General features: G+C 35.7%; 1 protein-coding gene and 1 long non-coding RNA gene across 5 annotated transcripts; both read left to right on the top strand.

The window, feature by feature from the left end:
* The first annotated feature begins 473 nt into the window (after positions 1-473).
* LOC120433419 (myosin light chain kinase, smooth muscle-like) lies at positions 474-17,982 on the top strand. 4 transcript variants are annotated; one of them, XM_039599588.1, is made up of 6 exons: positions 474-551; positions 648-965; positions 1,107-1,424; positions 13,339-13,429; positions 17,064-17,148; positions 17,295-17,982. In XM_039599588.1, exons 1-6 carry the CDS (start codon positions 485-487, stop codon positions 17,403-17,405), a joined length of 990 nt encoding a protein of 329 aa, XP_039455522.1. In that variant the 5' UTR covers positions 474-484; the 3' UTR covers positions 17,406-17,982. The 4 variants fall into 4 exon arrangements, with proteins under 4 accessions (XP_039455522.1, XP_039455524.1, XP_039455523.1 ...); XM_039599590.1 differs by lacking the exons at positions 13,339-13,429; positions 17,064-17,148; positions 17,295-17,982 and adding exons at positions 1,505-1,595; positions 2,927-2,999; positions 3,129-5,438; XM_039599589.1 differs by lacking the exons at positions 13,339-13,429; positions 17,064-17,148; positions 17,295-17,982 and adding exons at positions 1,505-1,595; positions 2,918-2,999; positions 3,129-5,438.
* LOC120433421 lies at positions 8,363-12,788 on the top strand. Its single transcript, XR_005608549.1, has 4 exons — positions 8,363-8,455; positions 8,599-8,635; positions 10,569-10,702; positions 12,706-12,788. It is a non-coding gene; the product is annotated as an uncharacterized LOC120433421 (long non-coding RNA).
* Positions 17,983-19,806: the final 1,824 nt, after the last annotated feature.

Below are 19,806 nucleotides of genomic sequence, written 5' to 3'. Positions count from 1 at the left end.
TTTGGGAAATCTTGGCTCCATGCATTTTGCTTTCAAAAATCTAACTTTCTGAAATTTCACAACTGTGTGAAGTACACCGTTTTTAGTGCAGTGAACCAATCAGTTTAACTTTACAATGTAAAAGCACACCACAGTGTTTAGGTGTCATTTTCAGAGGTGGTGATGTAGTGTTGCAGTTCAAAGTTGCCTCTCTACACAAGTGAGTCACACGAGTGATTAAAGAATAGGAGACAATTATTTGTCATATAATTATATATTCCCACTTCACTTTCTATGTTTGAACAATGACAATTTGTTGTGAATCTGAAATATTCTATATATTATCTTCACATAAAAAATTTTCTCAAAAAAGATCAATCACATACATTTATGTTGAGTTTCAACTGCAACAAACCACTTCCTCTTTTTTTACAGCTCCTCCTCAGATACACATAAAGCTGACAGTAAAGTTCAGATCTGTTTCCCTCTCTGTCTTACACTCATCATGTTCAAGCTAAATCGAGTGGCCTTACTCTTCATTCGGCTATTAGTGATGTGGCATGTCTTTGGAGGTAAAGAGCACATTTGTGTGGGTTTTTTAATTTTCTTTTAATAGATTAAATGCAGATATAATTTTATATTGACTGATTGTCTCCTTTAAACTTTAGAAATTGCTAAAGACGACCACAGAGCTTTGCTAGTGTCCACAGGAGATTCGGTGATGCTGACTTGCAACATATCTGAGAAAACTGCAACACTGATCACCTGGACCAACAACAGATCTGTTTTTCAATATTCCATTGTGCTGAATCGCTGCTATTCAAATTTCTCATTTCATAGACTGAAAATAAATCATGAGTTCCCTACAGAGCTAATTATTTTTAGTGCTCAACCTGAAGATGAAGGACTTTATACATGTAGCATAACAGACAGACATGGCATAAACAGCATTACATGGAATTTAACTGTGTCTGAGAACCCCAAAGGTAGGTAGTACAAAAAAAAGGCAGTTGAATCACTTCTAGTAAAGGTCAACCAAGAAATTTAAATTAATTAACTTCTGATTTTATGCAGAATCCACTTCATCAAAGTATAATTTTAAATTTATTATTTTCCTTTAACTTTAGAGATTCTTAAAGATGACGACAGAGCTATGCTGGCGTTCAGAGGAGATTCAGTGATGCTGACTTGCAACATATCTGAGAAAAATGCAACACTGATCACCTGGACCAACAGCAGATCTGTTTTTCACTATTCCATTGTGCTGAATCGCACACATTCAAATTTCTCATTTCACAGACATAAAATAAATCACGAGTTCCCTACAAAGCTAATTATTTTTAGTGCTCAACCTGAAGATGAAGGACTTTATACGTGTAAGATAACAGACAGAAGTGGCTTATACAGCATTACATGGAATTTAACTGTGTCTGAGAACCGAGAAGGTAGGTAGGACAAAAAACACCGCCAATCACTTCAATTACCAATTTAAATGAATTCACTGCTGTTTTTTTGTTTTATACAGAATCCACTTCATCAAAGTATCTTCTACACATTCTCCCACCTGCAGTTGGATTCTTTTTATGTGGCATCACACTAGCTGTCTTCCTCTGCAGGTAAGAAAAATCTTCCTGATCAATGCATGAACGTAGCTCTTTTCTGTTTGGCTGTAGAATCGTTGTCAGCATTTGTAAGACTGATTCCATCAACAGTGAGTGTGTTAGATAAAAAAAAAAGCATAAAATAAATGTGTCTGGATGTACGTAGTTTCTTTTATTACTCACCAACTTATCATTTCATGTGGTGATACTTTATTGTTTTTCCTTCAAATTTATTCGAGGGTGGAAGAACACCAGAATTATCAAGTTTGAGCTGAAATAGTTTTTATTTTTTAAGTTTAAATTTTTTTTTATTTCTGTAAGAACTGTAAACTTTTAAATTTAAAGGTTTGAATCACCCTCTGTGCTTTTTGTTGGCCTTTTTTTGTATACATTGAGAGAGAGAAAAGGAAATGAAAGTCGTGAACAAGTGGTAAAAGTGGTTAAAATGCTCAGACTTAATCATTGACTCTGGGGCCATTTTCTTTGTGGTAAACCTTCTTCAACGTGCATGTTTCCATTCTGCAACTAGAAAAGTACCTTTGGTTCTTCCAGTGAGTGGCAGGGTTATATTTTTTATATGTATTGTTATAAAATATATTTAAAATCCATTTTTAAAATATTTTTATTATGTTATAGTTTTTACAGAATATATATTATTTATTCATTTGTCAAATTCATAAGTCAAAATGTATGTTGTCCACCTAAGTGGACATGTAAAAAACTCTTTGAATAGGACATGTTGAAAAAAATGAAGTTCAAAAATCTTTTTTTCATGCCTTGAGGTTGTCATAATTCATGCATGAAAGGTTAAAAACACAGAAGAAGCACTGAGTCTTGGGACCAGATCTTATATGGTGTCTCAGTTTGGGGAAAAGATTTTACTGGAACATGCAAAACTACTGAGATGCATTCCCCAAATAGATGATATTCACTGTAGAAAATCAAGGCTTGGTACACAGGAAATGAGTTCAAAAAGACACCAGGGGAAAAACCAGGGTCAGGCAGCAAGAAGGATAACAAAGCTGGAATGCTGAATACATGAGAAAACAAATCTGAGAGAAGACGAAAAGAACTCTAGAGAACTATATGCAAAGAGGAAGAATGAGAGGCAGGTATAGAGTGCATTACAGCACTCTATACCTGTATGTTTTGGATACTTACTAAAACAATATATGAAAGTAATGAGAAAGTGGCCACTTTCATGAGTAAATTATATAAGCCTTATATGATTCACTATATGAAGTAGGCCACATCTTATGCAAGTCTTTTACAAGCTTTTACTATTTCTTTTCCATATCCCCCCCCCCCAAAAAAAGTTCTGACTTATTTTTCATTAGATGCTCCAGGACCCCGAACCACGACCTTCATGAGATCAGGACCTTGAGTTTTGTCCAGTATCATGTTCAGCTGGAAGGAAAGGTTAGAGGAACTTTATTATTACTCAGATTTTCATTTCTCACAAAGTGTTTCAACTCATATCTTCTCTTACCTACTTTCATGGTTGCTATTTTCCTTTTTAAAGATTAAGTTTACAATTTCAATCCATAGGTGGTCCCTCCACAACCTCAAAGCTTTGCAGTGTACAGGACAGGAATCACTTTGAGACGCTCTGTTCAATCTGTGGCTTTTAGTGTGCTGACAAGAAGAAAGTCCAGATAAAAGCTGAAAAGGAAACAAGGTATAGAGTGGAAGGAGAGCTCAGGAGAAAGGTCACATTGAGTTGGAAAACAAAACATTACACATTTCTTTGAAACCTCATATAGACGTCTTTTTTCCCCTTTTTGTGTATAATTTTATGAGTTACAGAAAGTTAGGCTTTGGCTCTTGATTATTATTATTATTACCTGATTATTTTCATGAAGCTGAAATTGTATATATATACAATTTCCAATAAGCATATAACAAGCATAAAACTAAAGTCATTCAGATTATGTCTGTTGTGTAAAGATCTCCAGGTAACTTGCTGGTGATTTTCAAAGAGATCTGGACTGACATTTGCGCTGCTACAACTAACACTTTCTGTATCTGCAAATAATATCTGAACATTTGACATTTTTGGTTATTTATCTGACACTGTTGTCTCACAGCAAGAAGATCTTGAGTTTGAATCCACGATTTGACCGTGACTTTTCTATGTGGAGTTTGAATGTTGTCTCCGGATACTCTGACTTCCTCCCACAGTTCAAAGACATCCTGTTAGTGACATTAAGTTAATTGGTGATTCTAAATTACACATAGGTGTGAATGGGAGTGTGAATGTATGTTTTCAGGTTCCAGCCCAAAAAACTGAATTGGATCTGTTATGACACGATATGTCACCAAATTGATATGTTGGTTAGCATAAGCATGATTTAAAAGATGGCCTTAAACTAATGTATGTCTGAAGTTAAAACTGAGTTTTTATTTTCAAAATAAGTTGTCTTTTTCTTTTTATACAAAGAAGTGGCTTGTTGTTGCAACATTTTTACCTGTGCTGGATTATGGAGATATTCTCTATTTGAATGTTTCTGCTCAATGTCTTCGAATGGTTGATAATGTCTGTCATGCTTCTCTAAGGTTCATCACTAATCGTAAGTTTCAGACTCACCAATGTGAGTTATACTGTCAGGTAGGATGACCTGCTTTGGCCAGTTGGAGGAAGTCTCACCTATACAGTTTTATATATAAGGCAATGTTATTTTACCTTTAAAAAATATTTAAACTTATAAACTGTAAAACCTTGCGCTTAAATAAAAGATAAACAATAGGTTTTTTTTTCTGCATTACTGTGAGCACCCTATATAAATGCTATTTTTCAAAGGATGAATCAGTCATTTATGCTTTGTGTTGGCCCATTTTTCTGTAGAACCCATTTAGAGCCCATTGTGGCAGGAAGTGTTTTAAAAACAAAGTGAAAAAAAAGGGTTTTGTGGTCATCACTTTGAGAGGCTCAGTTAAAGCTGTGAAGAAAACAGGAAAAAATTCTGTGAAAAGCTGAACAGAAAACAAAGTGTACAAGAGAAAAGACACACTGGATCAATCATTTTACAGTTCGGACTAAAATAGATCTGAACAATGCTCTTTGCTGACAATTTCTACATTTACAGGCAATATCTGAAAGCAATGTTATCTTGGTTATTTAAACAATATTGTTACTTATTGGCTGCAGGTGGCATAGATCAGTAGGCAATTTGTGTAAGAACAATTAAATAGATTTCTCTTCCTAACAGTAGTAACACGTTAATTCCATTGTATATATACACACACACACACACACACACTGAACATAACAGATAAGTGAAATAGTTTCCTTTGCTTTTAGTGTACTTTCTGGTGCAATGGACTAGTGATGTGTCGGTCGTGAACGAAACAGCTCTAGAGCCGACTCTGTAAAGTGAACGACGGGAGCCGGCTCCTTATTGTGAGCTGTGCTTTTTTCTTCTTCTTTCTTTCACCCTCTCTCTCTCTCTCTCACTTTTTTTCACTTCAAGCTGCACGTGAGCCTTGTGCTTGCACTGAGCAGAGGCGGGAGGGGCGGTAGTTACATTCCCAGTAGCACAGGAACAGAGCGCGAGGGAGAGAGAGAGAGAGAGAGCCAGGGGCAACAACAAGAGACAATATCATCACATTAGAAAGGTATAGTAATCATCCACAACTATTTTCAGTTGCGGATGATAAAGGATTCAGAAAGTTTATTCATGCAGTGAATCCTATGTATGCAATTCCAAGCAGGAAAACACTCTCAAAATATCATCCCAGGCCTATATGACAGAGAACGTGCATCTTCTTTTTGTTTTGCATATTTTAATTTATATTTTATTGTGTTGTGGTTTGCAGTGTTTTGTGTTGTTTCACTTTAAATTTGTTTAAAAGGAAAAAGCTGAAAATTTGAATAGTTAAAAGTTGAAATGTAAATTGTTGTTTTTTGTGTTTTATAATGTATTTTGTATATTTTATGTGGAGTGAATAACTAATATAAAAATGCATATTTACATATAAACATATATAAATAAAAAACATTTTTTTTTTACATTAGTAATTCATTTTGTGCATAATTATATTGTTGTTGATAACAAATTAATTAAAGCAACAAAGCAACCTGAAGTGCCGTTTGGGAGCCGAAAGAGCCGGCTCTTTTTAGTGAGCCGAGCCAAAAGAGCTGGTTCTCTAAAAAGAGCCGGCTCTTTTTAGTGAGCCGAGCCAAAAGAGCTGGTTCTCTAAAAAGAGCCGGAATTCCCATCACTACAATGGACTGTCTGAGCTTAATATCAGATACTGATTTTTTAATAAAAGTTACATTCATAGGAATAGAAAGCTTGACCTGGTAAAAGAAAAGAGGGAAAAAGAGGAAGCAAGAGCATGAAAAGTGGTTAAAGGAGTCAGAGTAAAAGCCACCACTGACTCTGGGGCCATTTTCTTTGTGGTAAACCTTCTTCAACATGCATGTTTCCATTCTGCAACTAGAAAAATATCTTTGGTTATTTTCAAATTTTTATTTTCATGAGAAGGATAATCTGAGAGAAGATCAGGAGAACTCACAGCTTATATGCAGAGAGGAGGAGAGAGAAAGAGGCAGCCTTAGAGTGCGTTATAGCAGGAACTCACTGTGATAATATAGGAATACAGGAAGTGAAAGATCAGAAAGAGAAATCAGAATCAGAGGGATGATCACGAAGAGTCCAAAGTAAAGGAAGAACAGATATAATGCAAGAGAAAAAAAATCATTTATGGTTTCTGAGGAGTTTTCACAAGCACTCAGTGGCAAAGGCCTCAGGCCTCTGAAATGTGTTCTTATCAACAAATTGCATTCAGACATACTTATTCTATACTTTTTTTGTCTAACATACTCACCGCTGATTGATGCTGTTAGAATGATTTTGTTAAAAGTTGTCATTGTTGTGTTTACAATTGTAAACATTGTCTTGAACTGCATGATTAGATATTTTTCTGTTCCTCCTTACATATAGGATGTTGGGGGAAGCTTTTAGCTAAAGTGTTTAACTGCAGGCACATTGTACGTAGACATTCTGGTTTCCTTATTTAGTAAGGAATCTTTACTTCCTGCCCTTTATGGGCTCACCTGTGCTTGTATATGGTGGACCATTAAAGGGGTTAAGCCATATACGGGGGGTGAGGGGACATGACCCTTTTATGACTAGAGATGTTTTTAAAACAGTTGTAACCAGGATGTCACATATCCAGAGACACATACACACACACACGCACATACACAAACACACATACAGACACACACACAAACACACTGCGCTTTAACTTTTATGACACACGATAAGGTTTTACAATGGGGTGCTTGTGTGTTCACTGAATAAAAGGCTGCGAGGGAAGGCTGGAATTTGAAGTTATCAGAGTTCGGGTGCAGAGCTTGGAGCTCTGAGATTCCAACCGGGCTGCCCTTGCAAGTTAAGATTGTCTTGCTTCATTCATGGGGATAAGTCTCTGAATCAGCGAGGCCTGCGAGCGCAGACCTAACAGATGCATCTATGGCAATTTGGGTCCAGGATTTTGCTCAGAGATGATTTGACATCTGGCCTGGGTGAGCTGAGGTTCAGATAACCAACCTTGTGATTAAAAGAGCACCAAGTCTACTTTCTGATTCACAGCCAACTATAAAGAAAATATTGAGAAGACAAGAAAGAACCCAAGATATTAATGCAGCAAACCAAACCACACAATATCCTTCAGATCTCTTACAGATTGAGGTCTGAGGTGTCAGAAAAAACTCAGCTGTCCTTGTCATAGTAGTTTTAGTGACACAAGGGGAGGAGTTTTAATGGTGAGGCTGAGCAGTATCTATGAGAATTTGTGTTAAATAAGTTGCATTATGCCAAAATAACACTTTTGCAAATTTTTCACTTCACAGATTGAAAACATCAAGAATTTATTCACAAAGTTGACTGATTTTAGTTATCAGACTGGACGTGAATGACATTATACATGTAGCACAACTAACAGATGTGACACATACAGCATTATATGGAATTTCACTGTGTATGAGAATCTCACAAATGGTGACACTTTCACATACATTAGTTTATTAGCTCAGCAAAACAGCAACTAATCTCTTCCTTTTTTGTGGCTCCTCCTCAGATACCAATAAAGCTGACAGTAAAGTTCAGGTCTGTTTCTCTCTCTGTCTGATGATCATGATGTTCAAGCTAAACCAAGCAGCACTTCTCTTCATTCAGCTGTTAGTGGTGTGTCATGTCTTTGCAGGTAAAGAGCACATTTGTGTTTAAGAATCTTTTTCCTCTGGATTAAATACAGATTTAATTTTGTATATTTACTGACAGTCTCCGTTAAGCTTTAGACATTTTTGGAGGAGACCAAAGAACTATCCAGATTTTCAACTGAAATATATTTATTATTTCTTTCGATCTTCCATGTTGCTTAAAGACGACCACAGACCTATGTTGGCCTCCACAGGAGACTCAGTGACACTGACTTGCAACATATCTGAGAAAAATGCAACACTGATCACCTGAACCAACAACAGATCTGTTTTTCAATATTTCATTGTGCTGAATCGCACCTATTCAGATTTCTCATTTCATAGACTGAAAATAAATCATGAGTTTCCTACAAAGCTAATTATTTTTAGTGCTCAGCCTGAAGATGAAGGACTTTATACATGTAACATAACAGACAGAAGTGGTGTAAACAGCATTACATGGAATTTAACTGTGTCTGAGAGTCCCAAAGGTAGGTAGAGAAAAAAGGCAGATGAATCACTTCTAGTAAAGGTCAAGCAAGCCATTTAAATTGATTCTCTGCTGATTTGATACAGAATCCACTCCATCAAAATATTTTCTACACATACTCCCACCTCCGATTGGATTCCTTCTGTGTGGCATCACGCTAGCTGTCTTCCTCTACAGGTGAGTAAAACCTTTTTATCTTCATGATGAAGCATGAATGTAGCTTCTTTCTGTTTGGCTGTAGAATCATTGTCAGCACTTGTAAGACTGATTTGACCATAAATCTCAAACACCAATTTTATTGTGTCTGATGGCATTTGAAGGGTCACTGTGACTCACACTAGCTGTCTTCCTCTATAGGTGAGTAAAAGCTTCACATTTGTATTAATGCATGAGTGAAAGCACGAATGAATCTATGTGTGCTAGTTTGCTGAAATGTAAGCTCTTTTCCAGTTTCACTGTAAGTATAGTGACAATAAAGGAATCTTTCTTTTTAAATCAAGGATTGGTACACAACTAATCACTCCAGTCCATCTGAGAGAGGACAAGGATAACTATAATATTATAGCATTTTATATACACAGAGGAGAGGAGAGACAGAGGCAGGTATAAAGCACATTATGGTAGAAAATCACATAGGTGGGACCACAGCAATACAGGAAGTGAAATAGTCAAAATTGAGAGCCAGTGATGACTACAAAATAAAAGAGGAACAGAAAAATAAAATGCAATGCAAACAAATGATTGAAAATCTACAATAATATACTGACTGCTGATCAATACCTACACGGCAATTTGGGTTCAGTCTTTTGCTCAAGGACAATTTGACATGTGGACTCAGGGAGCTCAAGGTCAAACAATAAACCTGGTAATAAGTCACAGGTAGCAATGACGCTGTAATGTCATACGGACTGAAGAAGTGTAGTGAGGTGGTAACAAAGAGAAGGAAAGTAGTCAGTACTGAGGGAACTGCACTACCAGAAGGCAACAATACAGACATCAAGCACAGCTACAAGTCCATCCATACCATGCATGGAGGGTTTCACCATATCCTGAGATTTCACACTAAGCGGAATGAAGGAGACTAGTGAGTGTCAGTGTCATTATTGCTTTTACTCTGCAGAAAAATTATGATAAGGACACTGAATCAGGATCAGTTTCTCCCTCAGTCAAGAGAAAAGGTCAGAAGATCGTCATCATCTTTGATACTCTCAAATTTGTCTACTTTATTCTCTATCTCAGAGTCAGCACCAAATTTTATTTTAGCTTTTTGTCTTTATAGGCAGCGCTCTCTCAACCACGAGGAGGTGCTCACTGTAAAAAATAACAAGCAGAGCAGTCAGTGTATTGAGAGGCTGGATTTAATCTATGGTCACTTCTGAACTGAAAAGCCTTCAAGTTACACAAAGACTTGGATGTTTTTCAGGGAAGCAGGAGGATAACAGGGCTACAATATCCTCTTCAACTCAGAAACACATCTCTGGCCATGAATACAGCATTTCCAACCACTCCCATCCAATCTGTGTGTTCACAAGGAGCACCCAGTTAGGAGAAAGTTTGCATCAAGGAAGAAAGAAGAGAACGAAACTAAATAAACTGCAGGTCTGCACCAAAGTCCAGTGTCAGATAAATGAGGATTATTTGAAACTGTGAATCTGGTTTCAGTAGAGTCCAAGTATTAAAATGTGAGCAGGGAATGGGCATAGTGGATGTCTTTAGGGTTTTAAGGACTTCAAGCTCTCTGAACCATTGTCCAACAAAAAACACTCAGGAAATTCAGACCTCCACCAAGGCAGGTCACTCTCTGAGCAGCATTTTAGGTAATAGTGTTGTATTTTGTATTCATTAATTTTGTTTTCTTTGTTGTTTTCAAGCATTTTTAAAGAAGTTTCACTGCAGAAAAATTAAGTGCAAAGTGCAGACTTTTGCTATTTGCCCCACAGAAATACTTTTTAATATACTTGCCAAAATTCTGAGTATAATTTTTTTTTTTTATTGTTCATTAATGTGGATGTAGTACATATTTGTTTAGTAAGGTTTCTTTAAATATTTAGTAATAAACAGAAAATGAACAAAGGTGTTTTTCATGTAAATGTACATTTTTGGAGTTTAGTTATTCTGTTTTGATATTTTGTATTTTTTTTGTATTTTTTTCTTTACATCAGAGAGTGGTACAGACGAGTACAGAGCTGTGTTGTTGTCAAGAAGACACTTGGTGATGTTGACTTGCAGCATATCCAATAAAAAAAATAAAACAATAATCTCTTGGATTTTCAATATTTCCTTCTTCCAGAATCAGTACAGATGAACAGCGGTCGAGTATTTCTCCTACAGCATTCACACTACCCCTGCAGTTGCACTTGAAATGAGAGGAGTAAGAACGCAGAATTAATTTGACTACAATCTGCTATCTACTGACATCTAGTGGTGAGATTACAGCTACACACTGTACCTTAAATCAACCTCCCAATATTAAAGTGACTTTTTAAGAATGACATATTATATTATTTATTTTTTGAAATACTATGTGCTTAAACTTCATGAACCCTCAAATTTATTTTTATTTCATTAACTAAACAGAAATCAAGAATTACCCACAAAGTTAAAATGTTTTTAGTGAAGGTCTTTACACATGTAACATTATTAATAGAAGTGGCCTACAGTCCTTCATCACTTCTAATTTTACACAGAAACCATTTCATCAAAGTATTTTCTATACACACTCCCATCTACAATTGGATTGCTTCTTGAAAAGGATGATCCTTGAAATTGTGTCCAACCGAGATTTAATAGATACTGGGAAGACATTTCATTTAAACTTTTTAGTTTAACAAATTTCTGCTCACTGAGTACCAATGTTGTCCATTTCTTTTTCAGTAAATCTCTCTAAATCTAAGAACCTTTTGCTTCTTTATATTTAAATAATATGACTGAACTTGAGCCCCACTTAACTGTACCAGTTATGCTATGTTATGTACCAGTAGCTAAAGCTAAGTTGGGCTTTTTAAGAAAATCGATCCATAGTTTAAAATAAGTACCAACATATACATTAGCATATTAACATACATACTGGCATATTTTGAAACTTGATCTGTAAGATTATTTCTTATGAATGAAGTGTGAATGCATAAATACTGAACATATAGTGGAACCAGAGGAACATGTAATACTTTTCAATAGCCAGCAGATGGTGACAGTAGGTTATTTGTTATGACACAATATATTTTTAAATTGAGAAGTTGGTTAGTGATAACTGGATAAATGTGATTTAAAAGGTGGCCTTTAACCTTTGTGTGTCTAAGATGAATACCTGGGATTTATAGACCGAGATGTTTATTATTAGTGGTTTTGAGAGATGTTTATTATTAGTGGTATTATTAGCTGATCAAACACACAAACCCACACATGTGCAATAAGACTGCTATATGTGCAATTCTTCTTCTGACGAAGTTGTGTTTTTGTATTTTCCTACTCAGTTGTATATAGTATTTGTATTTCTATTTTATTCTATTGTATATAGTATTTTATTTTATTGTATTTTACTGCATTCCAGTGTTTTCTAATTTCTGCTACATAACTTTGCACTTTTGCTGTAACAAAACAAATTTCCCACCTGTGGGACTAATAAAGGCCATCTTATCTTATCTTTTAACATCACAAAAATGTGATGACTGATTTTAAACAATCTGAGAAGCATTTTATGTGAAATATATTGAGTTAATATTTTGTGACAGATTTAAAAGAAATAAACTCTTGAGCACCTCCAACTGTACAATGAAATAAAAATTCTAATAAATAAAATGTATGATTAAGTGCAGACAAAATGGGTAAATTGAACTTTCATTTTATTGATAAAAGATTCAAACTTGAGAAATTCTTCAATTAGAAAATAAGATGTATTAATTTAGTGAGCACCCCAAACTATTTGTATTTTTAAAAGAATGAATCAGCCAAGGAAGACACTGAAAAGAAGAAATGTCAGTAGTAAGGTAGAGGTGACTGATATGATATCTAACTTTGGGAAATCTTGGGTCCTTGCATTTTGCTTTGAGATCTTCAACTTTCTGAAATTCATTTCCCAAATACACAGTCTTTACTTCATTAAACCAATCAGTCCAACTTTACAATGTAAAAGCACACCGCAGTATTTGGGTGTCATTTTCAGAGGTGGTGATGTAGTGTTGCAGTTCAAAGTTGCCTCTCTACACAAGTGAGTCACACGAGAGACTAAAATATAGGAGACAATTATTTGTCATATAATTATATTCCCACTTCACTTTCTATGTTTGTGACATGAACTGTGACAATTTGTTGTGAATCTGAAATATTGTATAAATTACTCCCATGTAACATATTTTCTCAAAAAAGGTGAATCACAAACATTTGTGTTGAGTTTAACTGCAACAAACCACTTCCTCTTGTTTTTGCAGCTCCTCCTCAGATATCAATAAAGCTGACAGTAAAGTTCAGGTCTGTTTCTCTCTGTCTGACGATCATGATGCTCACGATAAACCAAGCAGCACTGCTCCTCGTTCAGCTGTTAGTGGTGTGGCACGTCTTTGCAGGTAAAGAGCACATTTGTGTTTGAGATTCACTTTTTTTCCCCAGATGAAGTGCAGATATAATTTTATATTGAATGATTGTCTCCTTTAAACTATAGAGAACGCTAAAGACGACCACAGAGCTGTGCTGGTGTCCAGAGGAGACTCAGTGACGCTGACTTGCAACATATCCAAGACAGATGCAACACTGATCACCTGGACCAACAACAGATCTGTTTTTCAATATTCCATTGTGCTGAATCGCACCTATTCAAATTTCTCATTGCATAGACTGAAAATAAATCATGAGTTTCCAACAAAGCTAATTATTTTTAGTGCTGAACCTGAAGATGAAGGACTTTATACATGTAACATAACAGAGAGACGTAGTGTAAACAGCATTACATGGAGTTTAACTGTGTCTGAGAACCCAGAAGGTAGGTAGGACAAAAAGCAGATCCAGTCAATTCTAGCAAAGGTCAACCAAGTATTTTAAATTAATTCACTGCTGATTTTGTACAGAATCCACTTCATCAAATTATTTTCTACACATACTCCCACCTGCAATTGGATTCCTCCTTTGTTGCATCACACTGGCTGTCTTTCTCTACAGGTGAGTAAAACCTTTTTATCTTCCTAATGAATCCATGAATGTGATTATTTTATGTTCTTCTTCTTTCTTTGGCTGCACCAAATAAGAAAAAGACAATGGGAAATGGAAATACATTTATATGCAGTGCTCTAGAGTGCGACCAATTCGGTCGCGAATGCGACCAAATTTTTCAATGGTGCGACTAAAAAAAATCTTAGGTCGCACTGGTGCGACCAACTGTTCGAGTAAAAAACAAAAAAAGTCTCCATATGGTCAACAACAGACACATACCATGTCCCTATCGTGGTCTAAACCAATCAGAGATAGTCAGGGGCGGGACCTCTGTGATTGGCCGTGGTCCAGTTGAAAGTGCAGGTGGATAGAGGGATGTGAGTAGCTTGAATAAAGCGATATCGATTCATTAAATCCTTGATCGGCTTTTAAATATAAATATATTTTGCCAAAAACACCAGAATCTCAGGTTAAAGCTCACAAAACTATTTCAACAACCACCAAACAGTAAATGAGAGCAGGTAAACTGACTCCACACAAAGACGTAAACGCAGAGCGGACCCGACGCATCAGAATCAGCTTTCTCTTTCTCGGCTTTCTCACCTGACGGCACGTAGACGGACACGTCTGAATTCACTCTTACTTTTGCTGTTTTGCTTCATGCACAGCTCTCTCTCTCCCTCTCTCTCTGTGTGTACTTCAAGAATAGTTTCCCGTCTCAAATCTCTGTTTTCGGCATTATTCATTCACTTATTACCCATCAGTCTACCGTTACAGCCTTGTTGTCCGCTGTCTTTTTTTTTCCTTTTTTTTTTTTTATTTTTTTTTTTTACTTAAATGACCTGGAGAAGAAAGCCTAATTTCTGCTGTTCAATACTGAAGAGTTTCCAACTTTTTAAAATTATGCAAAATTGCAGAATATTTTTAAGGTTATCTGCTATAAAAAGCCAGGCCAGGAAAATCTCCTTCTATTTTTCTGTGTTTTATCCTCAGTTACTTTCACACAAAGGCATCTGCTGTGATGCTCACACCTCCGATGAAGACTCACATGTGTCAGTACTGATAAATGATCAAAATTAAAATTTTCTGACTGTCTGAGACAAAATTGAATCGAATCGAATCGGGACCTCATGAATCGGAATCGAATGGATTATAGAAATCAGTGATGATATCCAGCCCTAGTGAGCAGCCTAGGCCCGACAGAAGTGGATGTAGCTGTGGGTAATAAGAAAAGATGATGAGAACGATTGATAACTTTTTTGTTAAGTTAAGGCCTGATCCATCGTGAAATTCATAGCCAGTGCTCTGACACGGTGCCATCAATCTTTGAACGCTGAAAAAGCACAGTGTATCCAGAAAACACATTATATGTCGTGATAAACGCACTGCCCAAGTGTCCCCTCTCCCCACTGCCTTTCAGTGGCAGGCAGCAGCAAACAGGTCGTCAGAGGAGCCGATGTGATGATTAAGTTTAATATTGTCTACAACATTGCCAAAGAGTGCCAACACACTTTAAGCACAAGCACAAGACTGTTAGTTAATCATTTACAAATCAATGTTGTCTGTATGGACATCAATTTCCCCCCCAAAAGTGCACATATAAAACTTCGGTGTTAAGTGATGTGGTTGAAAAATTTGGGTGCACCTAACTTTTTTTTTTTTCTTAGGCGCACCAGTGGAATCGTGGCAAAAAGTTAGTCTAGAGCCCTGATATGGCTAATATAGGGTAATTCATTTAAAAATTAAAATTGTCATGTTTCTATGATGGTTTCAAAGCAAATTATGATAAAAGAAAATTCCGAGTACACAATAACATTAACAAATAAATTGCATTTATTTTCATAAAACCAAGCTGGACCTCTTGAGTTCAGTTCAGTTAAATAACAAAATCACTGACACAGAGTAAATCTTTGTACCAGACGAAGAATGCAGCTGAAAAATCTCTCATTGCTTCCAGCTCTGCCAGTAAACATGGTAAACTGTGATGGAGCAAAATACTGAAACTGCATCCATCAACAGTGAGTGTGTTAGATAAAAAATAAAACACAGAATAAATGTGTCTGGATGTAGTTTCTTTTATTACTCCATTTCACCATTTCACTTCATGTGATACATTATATGTTTCCTCCAATATATTCAAGGCTTGCAGAACAGCAGAATTATCAAGTTTGAGCTGCAATTTTTTATGCTTTTATTTTATAATTATTCTTTCTACGTAAAAAAAATGCGCCTTTTTGTTCAGTTCTTCTATAAAAACTACAAACTTCTAATTTTAAAGGCTTGAATCAGCCTCTTTTCTTTATGTTGGCCTATTTTTCTATACAGTTGAGAGTGAAAAGAGGAAATGAGAGTCGTGAAGAAGTGGTTAAAGGTGGTCAGAGTGAAAGCTATCATTGACTCTGGGGCCATTTTCTTTGTGGTAAACCTTCTCCAACGTGCATGTTTCCATTCTGCAACTAGAAAAGTACCTGTTTTTTTTTTTTTTTTTAAAGATTCTGGGTTCACTGTGTGTAGGCTCATCATGCGTAAGCATTAGAAACGCAGAAGAAGACTTGAGTCTTGGTACCAGAGCTTACATCGTGTCTCATTTTAGGGAGAATAATCCTTGGGAAAGATTTTACTTTGAGAACCTATAAAATTACTGAGATGCACTCCCCAAATAGCTGATATTCCCTGTTCTAAATCAACGTTTGGTACACAAGAAATGAGTTCAACAAGACACCTGGAGACAAAACAGGATCAGGAAGCAAGAAGGATAACAAAGCTGGAATGCTGGATACATGAGAAAGATAATCTGATAGCAGACAAGAAGAATATAGTCCCACACTTGGGAAATTTTGTAGTCCTCTGCATTTAACCCATTCACTCAGTGAAGCATGGGGCAGTCATGGGGCAATCACTCTACCTACTGAGCTGTCCTTGCCCCTTAATTATAAATAATATTGTGTAATAGCAGGAATTTACATTGGTGTGGTCATATGGAAATACAGCAGGTAAAAAATCAGAAATGAGAGATGATCATGATGAGTACTACATAAAGGAAAAGCATATAACACTAAGACTTAGTGCTGATTGATGCATCTGGGCCAATTGGGGTTCAGTATTTTGTTCAAAGATGATTTACATGTAGACTGGGTGAGCTGAGGTTTAGATAACTAACCTCATGACTAAAGTGCACCAACTCTACTTCCTGAGTCACAGCTACTTATAAACCTAACCGAACCTAAGATATTAATGTAGCAGCAAACCTCGTAAGATCCCCCAGATCTCTATCAGACTGAGGTCTGGGGTTTCAGAACAAACTCAGTTGTTCCAGTCAAAGATATTTTAGTGACACAAGGGGAGGAGCTTATCACTATTGGGCTGGTAGTTTTAATGGTGAGCCTGAGCAGTATCTATCAGAATTTCACTGTGTTAAATATTTAGATTTATTTAAAGAATCTAACACAAAACTGAATGTTACATTCATTTTTCATGAACTCAAAATATGTTTTAATTTGTTTCACCAAACTTTTTACCTCTACTTTGTGATAAAAAAACAACCCAAAATACCTATAGACTAATGATTATTTTTGCAATCAGCAAATTCTTAATCATTCATAACTCATGTAACAAAATAACGTTCTGTGTTATTTTACATTAGGTCCTGCACCAGAACCCTGAAAAACAGCTCGCATGACATCAGGACCTTGAGTTTTGTCTGGTATCATGTTCAGCTGGGAGGAAAAGTTAGAGGAACTTTATTATTACTCAGATTTTTATTTGTCACAAAGCGTTTCTACTCATATCTTCTCTTACCTACCCTCATGCTTACTATTTAACTTTTTCTAGTAAAATTTAAGGTACATTATTAATTTAAACTTTAAATCCATAGGTGGTGACTCCACAACCTCAAAGTTTTGCAGTGTGCAGGACAGGCAGCACACTGAGAGACTCAGTTCAATCTGTGACTTCTAGTGTGCTGACAAGAAGAAAGTCCAGGTAAACAAGATTAAAAGGAAACAAGGTACAGACTGGAAGGAGAGCTCAAGAGAAAGGTCACATTGTTTTCTGTTTAGTTCTTGTACTGGAAAAGAAAATGTTACACATATCTTTGAAACCTCATGTTGACTTACTTTCCCTTTTTCCTGTACATGTACACTTTTGTGTAAAAAAAAAAAAAAGATTTTCGATCTTAATTTTGACTGGTTTTTTTGGGGGGGCTTGTTTCTTCTGTTTCAAATGTATTAGTTTTTGTCATAAAAGTATTAAGTTAAGCTTCTGTAACTTGATTATTTCCATAAAAGCGGAAATTGGATATATGTAAATTTTTCAATAAGTGTAAAACTAAACTCTTTCAGATTATGTCTGTTGTGTAAATATCTTCAGGTAACTTGCTGGTGATTTTCAATTAGATCTGGACTAACATTTGTGCTTCTACAACTATCACTTTCTCTTCAAATCATATCTGAACATTTGACATTTTTGGCTATTGCTGTGACACTGACAGAATATTTGTATATTCATATCAGGACTGCATTTGTTATTTTGTGGAAAATATATGATGTGCCTTTAATATTAAACTGTTTGTAGCCTGAGACAGTTTCCTGTTCTGTTGCCCTCCTTTACATTCTCCAACAACAGAGAGTGGGCTGGATTGCTCTTAAGTTTATCGCTCCTGGTATGTAGTAGTAGTATATAGTATGCTGGTAAAAACATATGAGTTTTTGAATGTCACTTTTCAAGAATAAAGGGGATTTTCCTGTGGAACAAAACATACAGTTTCTATTTCCGTGCATCAAATTATTACAGTTACTAAAATAATTCACAGCTTATCTTTAAAGAGAATAAAACCTTAAATTAACCTCCTACAAATATTTCATAACGGAAATATTGACATTATTTATATTTTAAATTGTCAAGTGACTTAACTTCATTCACTGTAAAGTCTATGGCTTTTTTTCTCATCTTTAAGTTGCCACTTCCTTTTCCTGCGACCACCTCAACACGTACATCTGAAACTGATGGTGAAGCTTTTGTTCCACGTTAGCTAGATGTCATGTCCTCACAGGTTTTAGCACACGTTTGTTCTTGATATGTATTTTCTCTGAGCTTATTTTCTTTTGACATTTTGTATTTTTTCATTCCTGTGCTTTTTAACATGATGCACAGTTTTGGTCACAGTTAACTAGTTAAAGATTACTAACTTATTGTTTTAGTAATATATTATAACCCATAAACTGTCTCCATCTGCTGGATATTTGACCTCATTACATGCAGTTGTTGCACACTGCTGAATCATCTATTGTGAAGTTACTCTGTGCATTTAAACCTTGTTCAAAAGAAAGAAAAAGATTAATATCATAACAACACTTTGTCCACATGGAGTTTTGTGTGTAGAAATGTGAGATGAAAATGAATTTAATATATTTTGGAAAAGGGCTGTTGCCTCAAAAAATGTGGAAAAGGTTAAGTGCGACGAATATTTTCCAGATGAATTGTAAATATATCACCACTCTGATCGTGGACACAAACAAATGGGTGTAACTTCACAGTTGCAGGTACACACAGAGTTAAATGCTTAAATGGATGACACAAGGCAAGAGTGATTAAAAAATAAAACAGAAACACATACCCCAGCACACAAGGGCGTAGATTTGGTTTTGGCATTGGTGGGGACGGATGATTCAACCACTGAACCCTGCACTTTTTTTTTTTCCTTTTTGTCTTTGCTTCTTGATAAAAAAGGAGAAATATACTTGTCTACATATGCTATTCTACATGCTTTTAAACCATTTAAAATTACAATTCATAGTTTTATATGTGAATTATATAATGTTAAATTACTATTAAGCAAATGACTAAGTATTTTAGACTTTAGTTTACTTCAGCCATATTCCATATAAATCAGGTATCATAGAAAAATAAAAATAGCTTCAAATAGAGTCATGACAATAAAAGAATATGACTTTAAGGACTTAACAGCATTACTTCAGTTATAGTACACCAACATGTCTTATACATTAGCACTAAAGGAACACTGAATGACCTGGTGGTTTTTGTCCATAAAACTACTCATCTAAGATTACCACAAAATTATCAATTTCACCTGTGATCTTGTATCACCATTGCTCTCTGAGCTTTGTGTTGGTTCTTCTGTCACCTGACAAATAGGACATACATACATGACAATAAGAATAAAATGGGTAGAGGCTTCAGTGTTTCTGTCAATTTGTGCAGATCTTGACTCATCAGTAATGTCTGTAGTGTAACTGCACTACAAGGTGGAATATTTGCAAAATCATGACTACCTCATGATATTTTGTCTCAAAAATTAACCCTATGAATATGTCAGCACCATTAGGATGAAATTATTGTGTGACCAACATTTTAACGTTAGACATATA

The sequence above is a fragment of the Oreochromis aureus genome, linkage group 16, assembly GCF_013358895.1.
Source record: "Oreochromis aureus strain Israel breed Guangdong linkage group 16, ZZ_aureus, whole genome shotgun sequence".
NCBI classification, from domain to species: Eukaryota; Metazoa; Chordata; class Actinopteri; order Cichliformes; family Cichlidae; genus Oreochromis; species Oreochromis aureus.
The sequence above is the reverse complement of the archived record's forward strand: the minus strand, read 5'-3'. Positions and strand labels throughout refer to the sequence as shown.